Source organism: Pan troglodytes, chromosome 1, assembly GCF_028858775.2.
Source record: "Pan troglodytes isolate AG18354 chromosome 1, NHGRI_mPanTro3-v2.0_pri, whole genome shotgun sequence".
NCBI classification, from domain to species: Eukaryota; Metazoa; Chordata; class Mammalia; order Primates; family Hominidae; genus Pan; species Pan troglodytes.
Window position 1 is genome coordinate 196,073,649 of NC_072398.2, and position 18,888 is coordinate 196,092,536.

The 18,888-nt window shown below is 49.8% G+C and overlaps 1 protein-coding gene across 4 annotated transcripts in view; it reads left to right on the top strand.

The window, feature by feature from the left end:
- The window catches only part of DLGAP3 (DLG associated protein 3), a 63,840-nt gene that overhangs the window by 13,084 nt on the left and 31,868 nt on the right, over positions 1-18,888 (top strand). For all 4 annotated transcript variants that reach the window (XM_016958857.4, XM_054681096.2, XM_054681097.2 and 1 more), the window contains 4 exons: positions 9,155-9,237; positions 11,153-12,310; positions 16,314-16,519; positions 16,846-16,918. In XM_016958857.4, the coding sequence (XP_016814346.1) occupies positions 11,204-12,310; positions 16,314-16,519; positions 16,846-16,918 (1,386 nt within the window). In that variant the 5' untranslated portion in view covers positions 9,155-9,237; positions 11,153-11,203. The remainder of the gene's footprint in view (positions 1-9,154; positions 9,238-11,152; positions 12,311-16,313; positions 16,520-16,845; positions 16,919-18,888) is intronic.

Consider the following 18,888-nt stretch of genomic DNA (forward strand, 5'->3'; position numbering starts at 1 on the left):
TCCACCATCTGTGTGACCTTGGGAAATTTTCTTTACATTTCTAAGCTTCAGTTTCCTCACCTGTAAAATGGGAGTAATAATAGTGCCTACTGCAAAGGATAGTTGTGAGGATTATATGAAGAAAAACATCTAAAGTACTTAACACTGGGTCTGGACAGTTGTAGGTATTCAGGAGCCTAACCTTAGACTTCAGAGTTGAAAGGCACCAGAGGTTGTCTGGTCTGAAATGTATTCAATGTATTCAGTGCTTGAATGCACTCTGTACCATCCTGCAAAGCAGTCCTCAACCTCTGCTTGCATGCCTCCCTGGACGGGACACTCCCACCTCTTTAGGAAAGCCACATCACGCTGGAGCGGTTCTATCTGCTGGGGAGTTCTGGTCCAGCTGCAGGGAGTCATTGCCTTCCTTTTCTCCCCTGTTTCTCCCTGTTTCGCTATGCCTTAGCTGTGGGGCACTCCTTGATGGCTCAGTTGCTGACCCTGAACTCACTGAGCACGTACTGTATGCCATGTGTGTTCATACAGAGATAGATCCCCTGAATCCTGGCCTTCAAGGAACTCACAACTTACAAACAACTCTTTACCCTACTGTGGGGAATAGAGGTATGAGACCCAAGAGGAGCTGGCAATTGTGGTGTCCTGGGATTGATGGGAGGGCAATTTTAGGGGAAGGCCTCTTGGAAGAGAGTACACCCGTGCAGCAGCAGAGGGTTTAAGGTTGGGAGGACAGGGGTTTTGCAGTCTGAGCTGCCTTTTCTATGTGCTCTCATGCTGTGTCCCTTAGCTCCTGGCTGTCTTCTCTGAAACCCAGAGAGAGCAGAGGTATAGATATCCTTGAAGGTCAGGCAGGGTTTCAGGCAGAGCTGAGGGGTGGGAGGTGCCACGACGTGAACCTGGCAGTCAGCCAACCAGCCAGCCTTCGTGGTTGGCTTCCTGTGCTGGACTCTCCTGTGGGAAAGGCTCAGAAGGAGGGCTCAGGCCTTGTTGCTAGAAGCCCCTGTCTCAGCTCACACAGAGAGCTTACGGGACAGTGTGCTAATCCAGGAGGCTGTCCCAAGCTCTGGACACCAAGAGGGGACCAGATGCCTGGGCCAGAGAGTAAGAAAGGTCATTGGTATGGCCAGGCTGAGTAACTCCTGCCCAGTGGACCCCTGCCATGGGCTTGGGCTCCTACCTGCTATTCTTTGATGGCCCTGGCAGGCTCAGGTGTAGAGCATCCTGGAAGCTAGGGCAGCACCAGTCCAAATCACATACAAATGAAAGAAGGTGCTTTGGTGCTAAAGTCAAAAGAAGCCAACATATAGAGACATATGTGCAGTTTCTTTGGATAGGTCAGCTTAGTTACTCATTGCCACAAGCTAAGGAGGTAGGTATTGTGATCCCATTTTACAGATGAGAAAACTGAGGCTCAGGCAGATAACACAAATTGCTCATGGGCATAAAGGTAGGTTGTGACATAATGGATGGAGGTGGATGATTGGCTTTCCAATACCCAGCTATGAGGTTGCTGGGCTTTCCCTTCCAGATCCCTGGAGTTGCAAGAGAGACCACTAACCCTGGCTACAGGGGTTTGTGGGAGTCTGCAAATCAAGGTCCTCTAGTCCTCTCAGGTGCCACCATCTTTGGCTACCAGGTCTTTGCTCTGCTGTCTTTGGTACGCTTAGGGTGTGGGAAGTCTTCAAAAGAAGCCCAGGCAAACAGAAATTCCTGCATGCGTGAAACAGATGAGTTTTCAGACCACCCATTTCTGATCCAAACCAAGTCATGTATGGATAGTTACAGCCTTTGCCCAAAGCTGTCTAGAGATCCTCTCCCTGTCTCCAAGTCTCATGCATTTAAGTAGTTTCTCCCTAGTTAACAATAGCTAACCCTTAGCACCGTGCTAGATACTTTACCTGCATTATCTTAGTCCTTGTAACATCACAATGAGAAAGGGACTACTCTTGCTCCCATTTGAAAATGGGGAAACTGAACTTGAGAGAGGCAAACAGGCTTCCTTGAGGCCACACGTCTAGTAAGTGGTGGACCTGGGATATGGACTCAAAACAGTTTAGCTTAAGACCCAGAAGCCACAGTTGCTCACCAGCTGCCCCTAACGAGGGTCCTAGAGGAGTTCGGGTCCTAGAGGAGTTCTGGTCCTAGAAGTCCTCTCTCTCAGCAGTGTGCAGTCTTCCCCAAAGAAGGCCCCTGGAGACTTTCAGGAGAGGGGAAAAGTGGAAATGATAAGGCAGCACAGCCTAAGAATTGGTTCAGTTGACAGAAAAGGAAGAGATAGCTGAGAAAAGGCTGGAAGCAGTTGGCCATGCCTGCAATTAGGGGGCATGAAGGAGTGAGGCTGATCAGGCTGAATTGTGTCTCAAAGGGCCTATGGCAGCCCTGGAGAAGGAGGAGGAACCTCCTCCAATGCCTGTTGGGTACATGGCCCTAGCTGGGAAGGGAGCTGGGGCCCAGCAAGTCTGAGTGAAGAGACCTATGTGGGGCTGGGTGGTAGACCCCGAACCCTGCTCCTGCAGCCCATCCCTGAAAGTTGTGCCTCATTCTTTCTCTCTGCAGCATGGGGAGGGCCACCTTTTTCCTTCTTATTCTCCCTTCTCCCTCCACTACCTTCCCTGAGCTATGCAGAGGGACATATCTGGGGGAGACCTAGATGCAACTGGAAAAGAACCATCTTTACCTGCTAAGCAGAGCGGCTAGACAAACATCATGAACAAGGCTGGATATAGAGGCTGGATTTCTAATACCAGATTCTCCAGGACTCTCCAAAGCCTTTGAAGAGAAAGGAGTGGAGGTCCTTTCTGTGGGCCATTGTACATAGGAGCAGAGTGGGTGAGGGCAGCAAGGGAAAACATTCATTCACAGAATAGGTATTTTTTGAACACCGTTTAGTGGCAGGCATTGTTCTAGACACTCAAAATGCTGCAGCACACAAACAGACACAGTCCCTGCCCTTCTGGAGCTTATATTCTACTATGGGGAGACATACTATAAACACGCAATAGACAAAGAAAATAATTTCAAAGGGCAATCAGTGCTCTGAGGGCAATGAAGCAGGTGATATAGAGCATACCCAGGGTTGCAGCTCAACTTTAGTTGGAGCGAGTGATCAGGTAGGCCTCTCTGTCTCTTCCGAGGCAGAGGAAGCCATGGGAATATCTGGGGCACAGTGTTCCAGCAGAGAGAACATCAAGTGCAAAGCCCCCTGAGGTGGGATTTTCAAAGAGATTACAGGTAGTGTGGGTTATTCACAGGCCGAGCACCGTCCAGTGGGTCAGGAGATGGATTTAGACTTGTATCTGCCTAAATGGCTCGAGTGTTTTGGAGCTGTAAACCCATTTTCTGTAAAATTTCTGCCCTAAGCCCCTAGGAAGAGTTGATTAAATAAAGTAATAAAGATGAATGAATAAAACGGCAAGCCTTCCTCCTTCCTTTCTGTTCCCCCTTCTTCCTTCTCCATTTTCTGGGGCAGTGAGGGGAAAAGGAGGTGATTTCCCTTGGGGTCCTAAGGAGTGGGGTTGGATACAAGGCATGCCAAGTCTTCAGCAACAGGGCTGGCTAGTGGGGTTGAGGGAGGCCAGGGACTAGGACACCAGCCCAACTACAGAGATCCTGCCACAGGCATCTGGGCAAAGCCAGTGTCAAATCAGTCAGGGGGGCTCAGTCAGAAATGGATGCAGGAAGAGACAAGGGGCTGGGCCGGAGTGGGCAGAGGGATGCCTATCCATGGGCACAGTTGAATAATCAGGGGTATGAGCTGCAGGTCAGAGGCTCTGTGTTAGGGCTCCCAGTGTGAAGGGCTGGACAGAGAAACTGAGGCACAATCCTGTCTATACTGGTTGGTTAACACAGGGAGAGGGAGTGGGTAGACAAAGCCTAAAACTTTGGGATCCCAGGGACACACATGGCTTATCACAGGCATGGAGGAGCCAGGCCAACAGCAGCAAAATGAATTCTAGGCCTCACTTGCTGGAAGTTCTGCTGTGTTGGAACTGGTGTGGGGATGATCTCATAGGCTCCAGGTGAGGGGATTGGATAGGGCTGACCTTCACAAGGGAACAACTCTTAACATTTTGCTGCTGTTTGGATCGTCATGTCCAGCTTGTAGCTCTCCCAGACAGCTTCCTGGGGAAGGAGTGAATTGGCTAAAATTTGACTTTTGAAGTCTTCATCTTGGCCCAAGGGATCACTTTGTGCCAAATGCTGAGATACTGGTCTTTGTCAAACACACCTGGATCTCTGGGTACCCAGATGTGGACAATCTAGAGTAAGAACACCTTATCTTTTCCCCAGGTGAGTATCTTTGGTCTTAGATGGTCATCCAGAGAAATTAAGTGACCTACCCAATGTCACACTGTAAACCAATGGAGGAAACAATGATAAAGATAGCTACCGTTAGTGAGTCTTTATCATGTGCCAGGGACAGTTCTAAGGGATTTATATGCTTTACCTTGTTAAACCTTACATCATTCATACCTTTATTATGGCCCTAATATTATCCCCATTTTACAGATTAGGAGACAGGTTAAGAGAGGTGAATCACCTACCCAAGTACACACAGCCAGTAAGTGAGTGGAAAGGGATTTGAGCCCACAGAGTCTGATGACAGAGTCCACACCAACAACTGCTTTAATCAAGAGAGTTTGTGAGTTGCCTAGGTCTCAAGAAAGGAAAACCAACTGATTTGGCTGGGCAGGGCCCTGGTGGAGAGGGAGAGAAAACACTCTGACTCCTTCTCCCATTTTCCTTCTTTTTCTGGAAGGTAATTGCTTGGGGCAGTGACAACCTCCTGGCGAATTACACAGCTGGTTTCCCAGTGAGATTTGTAACAACAACCCCGCCAGCCTGGCAGCCCCCAGCAAGTTCCGGTTTAAGAAACTAATTGCTGGATTGTGTAGTTGGTGCTAAATTGGGTAATTTCTTGGTGACGGCATCTGTGCCACTTCTTCCATTCCCAGATAGATTCGAGCTGCATCAGAGAAGAATTTGTCACACACGGCACCCTCCCAGACTCCTTCACTCACCATTTTCCAGCCAGCCATAGGCTACTGCAAAAGTGGCTGCTTCCCTCGGCCCCCAGCTTCACCATTCGGGCAGCTCTCTGTGTCCTGGGATAGTGGATGGATGATTTGGTGCAATAAAAATGGGAAAATAACACCAGCACCCAGAATTGTCATAGGACTTCAGGGAGCGTCCTTTATTCTATACTAATCTGACCTTGGGCTTGGTATAAACTCAGTGCTCACCACACATGGGAAAAGGCTAAATCACACTCTGGTTAGCTCTGGGAGATATGTATGGATGAGGTCTTTTTATTTGTTTGTTTGCTTGAAAAAAACATATTCACTTCCATTACTGTGCCCACTTCAGAATGGCATTGAATAAGTTTGACTTCTCTGGGCTGGCAACACAGACAGGGGAAAAGCTAAGGCTTTGGAATCGGCCAACACTGGATTTGACTTCTGGCTTTGACAACAGCTCTCGGTGTGACCTTGGGGAGCTCAGTTAGCCTCTCCAAACCTCAGTTTCTTCTTCTGTACACTGGAAGGTGGTGGGGGGGGGGGGTGGATAATATCTATCCTTTGGAATAGTTGTGGGAATCACATAAAATATCATAAACGAAAGCATCTTGTTCTTTGTAGACTCACATTCACTCAACAAATGCCTGCCATATGCTAAGCATTGTTCTAGGGACTGGGGAGAATTCAGTGGATAAGATGGATAAAATTCCTGCACTTATGTGGAGCTTACATTCTAGTGGGAGAGATGGACAATCTAGAGTCACACAAATTTAAAATGGTAACAATATAAGAGACAGGTACATGGTGCCTTGAGAGCAAACAGCAGGGGGATCTGACCTAGTCAGGGAGGCCAGAGAAAGCTTCCCCGAGGAAGCAACAACTGGGCTGAGATCTGAAGGGTGTGTAGGAGTTAGCAAGGCAGAGGTGGGTAGGAAAAGCTTTCCCAACAGGGGGAATAGGCCCCGTGATGTGAGGGATCATGGGACTGACAAAAGACTGTCCTGGCTGCCGCAGAGAAAGCAAGGGGAGCATGTTGTGAGAGGATGTTGGAAAAGTAGGAAGGGCCAGACCCTGCAGGCCTTGTTGGACAAGCGAAGGCATTTTATCCTAAGAACATCAATAAACCAATGAAGAGTTTTAAGCAGAGAAGTGACATGATGAGATTTGCATTTTCAAATGACCATTTGGATTGGAGCGGGGTAAGAACGGAAGCAGGGAGACCAGTTAGGAGAAGACGTGCAGACGTGCAGGCAGGAGATGGTGTTCTCAGGAACAGTTGGATTCGTTAGCAGTGCTTTCTGCTGCAAATACTACAGGAAATCTGGCCAACAGTGGTTTAAATAAAGAGCGCATTCCTTATCACATGTAGACCTGGAGTAAAGCAACTGTTAATGTTGGTTCCATGGCCCGATGATGCCAGAACTGACATCTCTGCAGTTCTCTAGGCCTTTTGTGGTGGCAAGATAGCGGCCCTAGCTCTGGTTGTAGTCAAGCCAAGAATAAGGGGAGGAAAGATGGCACTAGCAATTCCTACCCCTTTGGTCACAAAGGCAAAATCTTTCCCAGAAACCCTCATCATGCTTCCATGTGTATATCATTAGCCAAAATGGAATCATGTGGCCTCTAGTTACAAAGGAGGCCAAGATAAGGACAAGGAGGCTGGGAATGAGTTTTAGTGAGTCAGCCAACAGTGATTTGGTGGATGTGGAATAAATGGCACATCTGTTTTTTTTTTTTAGGAAGCAAAATCCATAGGGCATGGTGGTGGATTGAATTATTAGTCCCTTCCTCACTTGTTTTTCCCTCCCATTGATTTTGTTTAGTAATGGAGTGAAGGTGGGTGATGTGGGGGGAGGAATGTGATCATAAAGCATAATATATAGGAGGAAGCCAGTTGTTAATTAAATATTTGCTTTAGAAAATCCATAAATTGGATATCTCCTGCTCCCAGTAATTTGGATTTGATTATATTGTTTACTATTTGGACACTGGGGATTTTGTAAATCCAAAAGAAAGGCTTCTCATGAGGGATTATACGTATTAATGTTTTAGAGTTTGTAAGAGTGATTTTATTATTTGATACCTATTGAAATCCTGGGAGATAGGTGAGCAGGTGTCCTGAGGCTTAGAGAGGGTAGGCCGCCTCTGCTACGTCAGGTGTCACATACGTTCTGGTCTCAGGACTTGTGCTTTTCCACTATACAGGGCTGCCCTGTAGGATCTGGGTAAAGGAGTTGAGGGGTGATCTGTCTGGAGAGCAGCAATTATAGGGCCCATCTTCTCCAAGACGAGAGCAAGGAGAACATGGATTGATGCCAGAGGGGCTGAAGTTTCATAGGATCTTGATGAAAGCTGAGCAGCTTGCCAGCAGCACCTGTGTGAAGCAGGAGACAGAGGGGCACCTGGGAATGTCCACCCCTGGGAAGTTCTGTGAGGCTCTAGCTTGATGTCACCATGCACAGAGCAAATGGGATAGTCTGGGCTTCTGCCAAAGTGGCCTTTTGTGCTGTGAGTCTCAGATATGGGTCCTGTCTGGGGCAGGAAGAGGGAAGAGAATGACATGGATGAAGGACCAGGCTTTCTGTCTTCTTTCCAAGGCAGAGAGATGCTTCCAGGTGCTTTTTCAACAACTATTTGAGAGGCTATCTTGATCTGATATTCCCTCTGTTTCCCCAAAGAAGGGCAATGGAAGATAATTGTCATCTAGAGCCAGGCAGTTGGTATCTGTGAGGTCACCCTAGTCTCTCTTTGGGCAGGGTAACCAACAGCTTCTACAGTCCAGGCTCCAGGGTGGGCCAGGGGCTGGGTATGTCTCACCTTGTCCTCTATGGAAGATTCCTAGGAAACCACAATCTTCTTCATTGTCTCACATCCTTCAGGATCAGGAAGTTCTTCCTGATGTCTGACTGTGCCTCTTCCACTACTATTAATCACGCTTGCAAAGCTAGCTCTTCTTCCTGACATCCCTGTGTCTAATAATGACATCATTAGTCTTCCAGTCACGGCTGCTGCAAACTTCAGAGTCGTCTTCCTTTCTGATTTTCTCTCTCCTATTCCCACTATTTGCCATTTCCTGTCTGCCAGAACTTTCCGAGCCTACCCCTTAGAATTCCCTATTTGCACACCTCTTCTCCCTGTGCTTGTTGTTTCCTCCACTGGGTAGGTTCTTTTCCCCATCACCTATGTGTATGGGACACACAGACATCTTGTTCTCCATCACAAACATCCTCTCCTCTGAGAAGTCTTCCTTGATTGACCTCTATTGAATCTTGTCCCATCCTCATCTGAAGTAGCCTAACATTTTGGTACCTCTTTCCAGCACAGTCATTTATTCATCTACTTAGTGAGTGTTTATTAAGGACTGGCCCTGGGCAAAGCCCTGAGTTAGGTGCTGGAGATCCAGAGATGAATAGGACTTGGTTCCTATTCTGAAGAAGACCACATTCTAGGTGAGGAGATAGAAACCGAAACAGACATTTTCAATGCAGTGTGATAGCTGCTTTCATGGGGACACCCAGGGTGTTATAAAAGCCCGATAAAGAGCATAACCTAGAATAAGAGCACAGAAAGTCTTTAAGGGAAGGTGGGGCTTAATATGAGTAAGTTTTAGCCAGGGGGAGGGCTTTGAGGTGGATGAAAGGAAATTCTAGAAGGAGGGAAGAGTTAGTGCAAAAATAAAGTGGCCTGAAATAACTCTGTCACGTGAGAGGTTGTTCCCCTGTTAGACTATAAACCTCTCGAGGGCAGGGACCACTCTTAAATCACCTCTATACACTTCTCACTCTCTTGCTTATGGTAACTGTTCAATAAATGTTTGTGGAATGGAATCATATTTGAGGGCAATGGAAAAAAACAAAAACAAAACAAAACAAAAAACGCAGTGGCTCAGCACCATGGACAGATCCCACAGACACCTGTAGTTGGAGGTAGTCCAACCTGTAAGCTCATTTGAATGTATTTGCATAATGAAGCCGACCTCATTTCCCTGGGGGTTCAAAGGCTCTGCATCATGGGGGATCCAATCAGTCCTGGTTTGGGGGAGTTGGGAAGGGAAGCTGTCAGGGCCAGAGACCGGTCCTCTGAGGACTGTGGGAAAACGTCTCTCCCCTTTTGCTTACCATCCTTTTCTTTTCCATCAGGATTCAGTGGTCCTGAGCCTTCTGAAGTTAGGCTTCTGCCTGGTGGTGGGGATCCTGACATCAAGGATGGGACACCCTGGATGGTGAGTGATAGAAGAGTCTGGGAGATGGGGATTAGACTCAGGTTCTCATACCAGAATAATGGGTTTGAATCTTGATTCAAAGTGACTCATCCACTTACTGGCTTTGTGACCTCAACGTTTTGAGCTCAATTTTCTCATGGGTAAGTGTGGATAATGTCTGCATTACAAGATTTCAGTAAGATTAGAGAATATCAGGTATGCACAATACCTGGTATATAGCGAGTACTTGGGAAATAGTAGGAGATGAGGGGTGAGCAGGATCTGGAAGAAAGGTGGGTGTGGGGAGGTGGTGGTAGGGAGAAAGAGAATGAGTCCTGGAGGTGTTGCTGTCTGGAGCCTTTGAGGCTGTCATCCCTCCTAGTCAGCAGATGGCCCAGGAGCCTGGTCGAGGATGAGGGAGGGCACCGTCTGCCAGCTCCTCTGTCCCTGTCCCTCCTGCTGTCACTCCCTCCTGCCGTAGCTCCTATCCTGGCAGCTCCTGGAGTCCTGATTGGAGGCAGCCCTTGCTGAGAGCTGACCTCTCTGTCCTGTAGCCTTGGCAAGCCTGGGATGGGGGCCAGGAGCACTGGTTCCAGAGTTTTTTCTCCATCGCTTTCCTGCCTTGCCTTCCCTCTGTTCCTGGGAGGAGGAACTCCTGGGTTCCAATCCCAGTTTAGGATTCAGATGCTACTGTGTGTAGCCGCTGTTCTTCTTCTTTATGGATTTTCCTCCTTCATGATTCCCCTCCAGTGGAATGGGAATGGAGGGTGGGGGTAAAAGGCAAAAGGGGTAATTTCATAGGGAAAATATTTGGAACCCAGAAGAGGAAGGAGGAAGAGTCATCTCAGATTCTCCTTATTTCAGTCCACAGGGGAGGGAGAATGAGCCTGCAGCCAGATGGAATGCACAGGGTGTGGAAGGAAGGGGAGGAATTTTTCTGTGGGATGGTGCTGGATATGTAGATTTGGGTCCAGTGTTCTCTTTGTTCACAGCAGCTGGGAGCTATGACCCTGAGGCCTGGCTCTTGCAACAGTGGGGTGTAGGGCAGGGTTGGAGTAGAGATGTGGCTGTGGATCTATTTGCCTAATGCCAGCTTGTTAAAAGCTAGTTCACCTAAAGACTGGTTTCTTTGACTATTTTATGTCTCCCTGGGTATGCTTTTGTTTTTGGTAATCTAAGGACATATTCACACACATACACACACATCCCAAAGTATATCTATATATTTACACATAAATGTGTATATATATGTATATATAAAAATATTTCTATGTGTATATAAAAATATATATGCATTTTTAACTATTTATTAATATACATTTACAAATATAAAAACAAACAAATATATATATATAAATTTAGAGGCCAGGTCTCGCTCTGTTGCCTGGGCTGGAGTGCATTGGTATAATACAATCATAGTTCACTGCAGCTTTGAGCTCTTGTGCTCAAGTGATCCTCCCTTCTCAGCTTCCCAAGTAGCTGGGACTACAGGCATATGCCACCACACCTGGCTAATTTAAAAAATTGTTTTGTAGAGACAGGGTCTTGCTTGGTTGCCCAGGTTGATCTCGAACTGCTGGGCTCAAGTGATCCTCCTGTCTTGGCCTCCCAAAGTGCTAGAGTACAGGTGTGAACCACTGTGCCCAGGCTCTAAGGACATTTAAAAACCCATTTGACTGAGGGAATATCTTCTTGTGAATAAGTATTTATCAGATTTGCAGCATTCATTGAATGATGGGATTATTTTGTGCCCTTGAGTGTCTATGTCTATTATGACCATTTAAAGGACTTTTTAGTCCATTTGTGGGAGGATAGTGTGATTAATCATAATAAATTGATATGTATTACCTAAAGGGATACAAGGATGCCTAATAAAAGATGGTTTTAGGTGAAGAGGGCTGTTCAATTCAAATACCTTTTCTCCCTATTTTTCCAGGAGGTTCCTGGGGCCTGGCCCCCAAGACTATGAAGAGCCTTTGCTGAGGCCATGAGGGGTTACCATGGCGACCGAGGCAGCCATCCCCGCCCAGCCCGCTTTGCTGACCAACAGCATATGGACGTGGGCCCTGCTGCCAGGGCCCCATACCTGCTGGGCTCCAGGGAGGCCTTCTCCACCGAGCCCCGCTTCTGTGCCCCGAGAGCTGGCCTGGGACACATTTCTCCTGAAGGGCCCCTGAGCCTGAGTGAGGGGCCGTCGGTAGGCCCTGAGGGAGGGCCAGCGGGGGCCGGGGTTGGGGGGGGTAGCAGCACCTTCCCCAGGATGTACCCTGGCCAGGGCCCCTTCGACACCTGTGAAGACTGTGTGGGCCACCCACAGGGCAAGGGTGCCCCCCGCCTGCCTCCTACACTCCTGGATCAGTTTGAAAAGCAGTTGCCAGTTCAACAAGATGGCTTCCACACACTACCATACCAGCGAGGGCCAGCAGGGGCAGGGCCCGGGCCAGCGCCAGGGACTGGCACTGCCCCAGAGCCCCGCAGTGAGAGCCCTAGCCGCATCCGGCACCTGGTTCATTCTGTGCAGAAGCTCTTTGCCAAGTCCCACTCTCTGGAGGCGCCGGGGAAGCGGGACTATAATGGGCCCAAGGCTGAGGGAAGAGGTGGCTCTGGAGGAGACAGCTACCCCGGCCCGGGCTCCGGAGGCCCCCACACCTCCCATCACCACCATCACCACCACCATCACCACCACCACCAGTCCCGGCACGGCAAGAGGAGCAAGAGCAAGGACCGCAAGGGGGATGGGCGGCACCAGTCCAAGTCCACAGGCTGGTGGAGTTCCGATGACAACTTGGACAGTGATAGCGGCTTCCTGGCGGGTGGGAGGCCCCCTGGGGAGCCTGGTGGTCCCTTCTGCCTGGAGGGTCCAGATGGGTCCTACCGGGACTTGAGCTTCAAGGGGCGCTCGGGCGGGTCGGAAGGCCGCTGCCTTGCCTGCACTGGCATGTCCATGTCACTGGATGGACAGTCGGTCAAGCGAAGTGCCTGGCATACCATGATGGTCAGCCAGGGCCGGGATGGATACCCAGGGGCCGGGCCTGGCAAGGGACTCCTGGGTCCGGAGACCAAGGCCAAAGCCAGGACTTATCACTATCTGCAGGTGAGGCTTTTTTGGGGTTGGGGAACAGAGTCCTTAGCCTTCACCAGTCTTGTCAACTAGGGAGCAGTGGAAAGGGTTGGGTGGGAGCCAGCTGTCCCTGTGATGGAGGGCCTGGGTGTAGGGAGGCTCTGCCCTGCCCCATTGGGTCACTCTGAGCTCCTTTGGGGCTTCACTTTCCCCATTTGTGCAATGAAGGGGCCCTTCTGTTCTAATGATGTGTCTGTCCCTAGAGACTTTCCCTTGACCTACTGTTTTGGACAGGCTGTGCTGATCTCTGTCTTTGGAGGTTGGAGGCATAATGAAGTTGAGGGCAGGCAGTAGACAGGATAGAGAGGCGCACCTTAGTTGTAGCTGCTCTCAAGATTGAAGGTTGGCAGTTGGAAAGCAGTTCTCCTGCCCCAAAGCCTTCTCCAGCCCTCTTTTCTGCTATAATCCGGATGGCCCACATGTTTGAATATGAAGATCAGTTATTTCTAGAATGTGCCTCTGCTGAGGTTTGTCATTCCGGGGTACCGGTGCTGGGATAGCCGAAGCTGTGGAGGGGTCCTGGGAGTTTCATGTGTCTCATGTGTTTTCCTAGGCTGGGGGACAAACTGGGTTTCAGCCCTGATACAATTCAGGCAGGGCCTCCTGGGAGTGGATGGTGCAGGTGATAGCTGGCATGCTGTTCTCATCTTGTCTTACCACCTTTATGGTCTCTGCAGGTGAGGCCAGGAGCTCTGATTCCTACTTTTTATGGAGGCTTCACCCCAGCCTCATCCAGCCCACATCGTTTTCTTAAGTCCTGCCGTAATTTTAGGAGAAAAAGTCAATACAAGTTCTGGAGGTCCAGTGTATTTCCGCATTCCACATAGTTGATACAGATCTATTTATTCAATGAGCGTTTTCTGGGTGCTGTGGATACAAAGATGAAGATACAGATGCTGCTTGTGAGGAGCTCACAGTGTAGAGTGGGAATAGACAAGGAAGCAGATAGAATACAGTGTGATGAGGCTGTGATAGGGGAGAGCCCTGGACATCTTGGGAACACAGAGGAGACACCTCACTGACCTGGGTGAGGAATGTCCCCTGAGCTGAATCTCAGTGGAGGAGTTGCAGTTGTTGAGTGCTGGCTAAATGTGTATTGGGAAGAGACTATACAGCATGTTCAAAGGTATGGAGAATAGAGGCTGTGTGTGTCTTTGTGGGACATTGGCCTTGCTGGGTAAGTTGCGCACAAGTTAGGGCTCTCCTGGAGAACTCATGAAGGCCCAAGGGAGCACATAGGGCCACAGTGCAAGCAAGAAGGGACTTCTGGATTGGCCTGGTTTGCCCCCTCCCTGGGTAGGGAGGTGCTCTAAGCTGGGAACTGCAGGGTGCAGGGAGGCAGCACCCATCCTTTCTCCCCCATAGCCGATTCCTTGCCATCCCTGAAGACTTGTTGCCATTTTTCTCCTCCCTGCTGCTTCTTCAGGGCTGCCCTGACCTCCCTGGGGGCTTCCTTTTTAACATGCACCTCACAGTGTCCTGCAGAGGAGCTCTGCAGTGGCTAGAATGGGAACCCTGCAGTATGGCCTTCCCATCTGCTGGCCTGCCTCTCTCCACCTGCCTGCTGCTCTCTGTAGAGAATGGGGAAGGGGAATGATCCCTCCGGTCTGGAGTTCCAGGGCATCTGAGGACTGGGAAGTCTGAGCCCATGTGGGGAAGAACCAAAGGGCTATAGGGACCCTCCAGACAGCCTCGCACTCCCCTGGTACAAAAGCAGGGGAGGCTGGCCCCATGAGGCCAGGTGTCTTTGTTGGACTCCCGATCTGATTGTCGAAGCCCTGTTTCTCCCACTGGGTACCAGCTTTCTCTTAAGCCTTTTCCAGAATCCCTCTGTCCACTCTGAGCCCCTGTTTCTTTATGGAGCCTCATCTCTTTGTTTCCCATTATCCAAATGAGCCCCAGCCCCTTGAAGAGCCCTGCTCCTGCCCGTGGGTTCCTTCAAGGGACCCCATCTCATCCCCAGAGTCTCCACCTTTCCCCTGAACCCTATGCTCTCCCTGAGGCGTTACCCCTTTTGGAGCTCCCATCCCTACCCCATTTAACCTGTTCTTTACACAAGTGTTTTAAATCCTCCCTACCTCCCCCAGTCCTCTCCCCCACGTCTTCACTTACACCTCATTTTCCGAAGTGTAGGCTGACATCACGGACTCCCTCAGCTTCCTGACAGCATCTCTCTAGACACATCCAAATTCCCAGCCACCCTCGTCCCCTTCCTTGGCTCATAGGAAAAGCTGGGACCACCCATCCCAGGCTGATCCTTCCTCCAGGGCTTGATCCCATCTCATCATGACCCCCTCCATCCCTGAACTGTTCTCCCTTCTGAGGTTTAAAGACTATTTTTACTGGCTCTTTCCATCATTCTGAAAACATGTCCAAAGTCGCTTGCATCCTAAAAAATATTTCTGCAGCCCCATCCCACCTTCCATGTCCTTCATAATCGAGTTCTTAGAGCATAGACACCTACTCTTCACTTCCCTTCAATTCTCCCCTCACTGCGGTCTGATTTCCAAACTCCCTGTCATTGACATGCCCTGGCAGTGGCCACAGATGATCTCTTGAGAGCTATCTTCAAAAGCTACTTTTCAGTGCCTATAATAATTGTTACCATTTATTGAGCACTTTCTATGTCCTGGAAACTCTCTATTGGCTCATTTATCTTTGCCACCAACCCTCTGATGTAGGCATAAGTATCATGACCAACTCGCAGACAAGGAAACTGACACTTAGAGGTTAATCCGTTTTGCTTAAGTTCACCTATCCAGCAAGTGATGGGGCCAGAATTGCACATGGATCTTCTAACTCCCGAGCCTGAGTTACTAACCTCTGAACGCACTGTGGCATTTGACATAATCGACTCCTTTTATTCTTGAAATGTCTCCTGTTTCTATGACATGGCATTTTCCTGACTTCCCTCCTACCCCTCTGCCCACTCCTTCTCAGGTGACTTCACAGGCTCCTCTTCCTTTCTTCACAGTCCCTTTTTAAATGTCAGTGGATCTCTGCTCATCTCTCTTCTTCTCTCCCCTGGGCTGTCTCATTCACTGCTATGGATTCAGCTGCCGCCCATGACTCCCACATGTCCGCCTCCAGCCCCGATCTCCCCACTGAATCCCAGAACCAAACATCCAACCACCTGCTCAACGGTTCTATGCCAAGCTCAAGGTGCTCAACCCCGACCCTACCACCTTTCCCCAGACTTGTTTCTCTGGGGTTCTATGGCTCAGTGAGCGGCAGCACCCTCCCCCAGGTCCTCAGCCAGCAGCCTGGCAGTCATCCTCGACTCCTCCCGCCCCCTCATCCCCCACGTCTAATCAGGCTCACTGATGCTCCTTAACACCTCTCATTTCCATCTCCTCCTCTTCCCCCTCATTGTCATTGTCTTAATTTAGGCCTCATCATCTCTTGCCTGGATAACAGCATCAGCCTCCTAATTGGTCGTCCTCTCACCACTTGAGCCTCTGCCCTGCTCCTGGCCCTCCACAATCCAGCCTCTGTTTGGACTGTGGGAGAGCTCTTTCTGCAACACAAATCTGATGTCACTCTCCTGCATGAAGCCCTCTGTGGCTCCCCACAGCGGGGAAGGAGAGAGGATTTGGAATGTAAGCAGGTTGAAAGGATGAAGGAGAAGGAGGGGTAGAAGGTTGACTGAGGTCAGGTGATGCCTGACTGCTGGGCATGGGATTGACACAGGTCACTTTGGCCTCTGATCATCAACCGCTTGACGCCTGCCATGTCACTCCCTCAGACTCTCTAGGTGGCCCTTAATTAAGTGCAGAAGGTCTGTGGAGGATGACGAGGTGTCTCTTGTAAGGGACGGGGACAGCCTGAGACCCTACCTCCCCTTCTGCCTCTGCATGTACCTGAGTGTGCCTGTTCAAGCCAGGGCAGGGCATCTCCCACTGGCAGTGGGGAAAGAGTCCTGGCCTCTAGATTTACTAGGGTCATGTCTGAGAGACAGAGACCCCTGTTCCTGCAGGTGCCGCAAGATGACTGGGGGGGTTACCCCACCGGTGGCAAGGATGGGGAGATCCCCTGCCGCAGGATGCGGAGCGGCAGCTACATCAAAGCCATGGGGGATGAGGAGAGCGGAGACTCAGACGGCAGCCCCAAGACATCTCCCAAAGCAGTTGCCCGACGCTTCACCACCCGTCGCTCCTCCAGCGTGGACCAGGCCAGGATCAAGTAAGGACAGGGAGGGCCAGGGGGTGCGGGGTCAGGAGGCTGATGCTGGACTCCTGCGGGAGATGTGTGTAGAGTGGGTGCCAGTCAGGTAGTCCTGCTTAGGTTTCAACTGGGGTGTCTCACTCCACTCCATGTAAAGGGAGGGTCTTGGTGGGAGTCCTTCTCTGGTGCCTCTTTGGGAGTCTCTTTACTCAGGGTCTCCTAAGGGATCTCTCTTTGGGGGTTCTGAGGAATAGGACTTACTCAGGGGCCCCAGTGCTATTATCTCCCCTCCCCCACCTCCTAGCAGTCCACTGTTCTGACTCCGGAATTTTGCCCTTTTCCAGCTGCTGTGTCCCACCCCGGATCCACCCCCGGAGCTCCATCCCTGGCTACAGCCGTTCCCTCACCACTGGACAGGTAGGGAGAGGCCCAGTATGCCTGGAGGAAAGAGTGAAAAAGGGATTCAGTCCCATGCTCAGCTTAGGACTTAAAATCAGAGGGTCTGCCTGTGGAGAGAGCTCAGGCCTGGCTCTGGGGAAACTGGGAAACCTGCCTTAGGACTCCTGGAGCTGACTCAGGCTGGGAGTCTGAGAGAATCACAGCCTTAAAACCCACCAAGTGTCCTCAAAGTGATGAGCTTGTAAGGGCAACGCCAGTGCCCTGGGGCTCTTCACAGGCCTGATTGCTCCCTCCTTGCCCCCATGTAAAAGGTAGGATTGGCCGGGTGCAGTGGCTCTCACCTGTGATCCCAGCACTTTGGGAGGCCGAGGTGGGCGGATCACGAGGTCAGGAGATCAAGACCAGCCTGGCTAACACGGTGAAATCCCATCTCTACTAAAAATATAAAAAATTAGCCTGGCATGGTGGCGGGTGCCTGTAGTCCCAGCTACTCGGGAGGCTGAGGCAGGAGAATGGCGTGAACCCAGGAGGTGGAGCTTGCAGTGAGCCGAGATGGTGCCACTGCATTCCAGCCTGGGCGACACAGTGAGACTCTGTCTTAAAAAAAAAAAAAAAAAGGTAGAATTGATTTGTACAGACAGGGCGCAGGCCAAGCTGCAGTCTCAGACATGATCTGGGCCTGAATTCTGCCACCTTACCCCTCTGTCCTGAGAAACCACCAGCAAAAGACCTTACTTTTCAACACCTCCGTTTCTCATCTTTAAAATGGCAATGGTAGGGACAGTTGTTTTGCAGGGGTTTTTGAGAGTTCAGTGAGAAAATGTATGCAAACACAAGGTACTTGGCCCGAAAATGGCATTTTATAAATGTGAGTTCCATATCTAAGTGTAGACTTTCCCCTTAATTAGACGGAAGCAGCAGCATTTAGTGATTAAACACATGAGATGGGGTTGAATTCCAGCTTGGCTACTTACCAGCTGAGTGACCTGGGGCAAGTTACTTGACTTTTTTTGAGCCCCACTTTCCCTTTTTAAAAATAGGCATCATAATAGTGTTCTTGGCACATAGCCAGCACTCAATAAAGGTTAGCTATTTTTACTGTATGCTGGGGAAAAAAATGCAATGCAAAAGACTGTCCACATTGGCTCTCATTGTTCACTGCTGCAGTCTCTCAGTATGCCTTTGTTCCATTGCCTGAACCAGGAAATCTGATTGGCACAGCTCGCTTTTTACATCAGACCAGCCTATGTTGTTAAACCCACGAGTTAATGCTTAGCCCTCATTTTACCTCACCCATCAGCCACATGTAACACAGTTGAAGACTCCTTCCTTCCTGAAAGACTTTACTTGGTTGGCTTGGAGGACACCACACCTTCTACATTCTCCTAGATTCCCTCCCTGGCGGCTTATCCTCAGTCTGTGTCTTGGGTGCCTCTATAACTCCCCAGGATCTAAACACTGGAGTTTTCTAGGGCTCAGTCCCTGGACTTCTCTCTATACCTACTCCTTAGGTGATCTTGTCTGGGCTCATGGCTGAGAGCCTGATGACTACCAAATGTATATCTCCAGCCCAAACTCTCCTGTAAATGCCAGGCATATATGTCTAACTGTGTATTGAAATCTCATTTGGATGTTTAGTAGACATCTCAAACTTAAGATGTCCAAAACTAAACTGCTGATACACACACCCTCCACAATCCCCTCCCGTCCCTGGCTGCCGCAGTTGCTGCTCTATCCTCTGAATTCTCCGTTTCAGATAATGGCAACTTTATCCTTCTAGAAGCTCTGGTTTAAAAGCCTGAAGTCAGTCTTGACCACTTTCTCTCTCTCACAACTCACCTCCAATCCTTCAGCTTATCCTGCTGGTCCCACCTTTAAAATATATCCAGGATCCAACCACTCCTCACCATCTCCACTGCCACCGGTTCTTCCAGGCACCATGTCCTTTTGTCTGGACGATGGCACTGCCTTGTAGTTGGTCTCCTGTA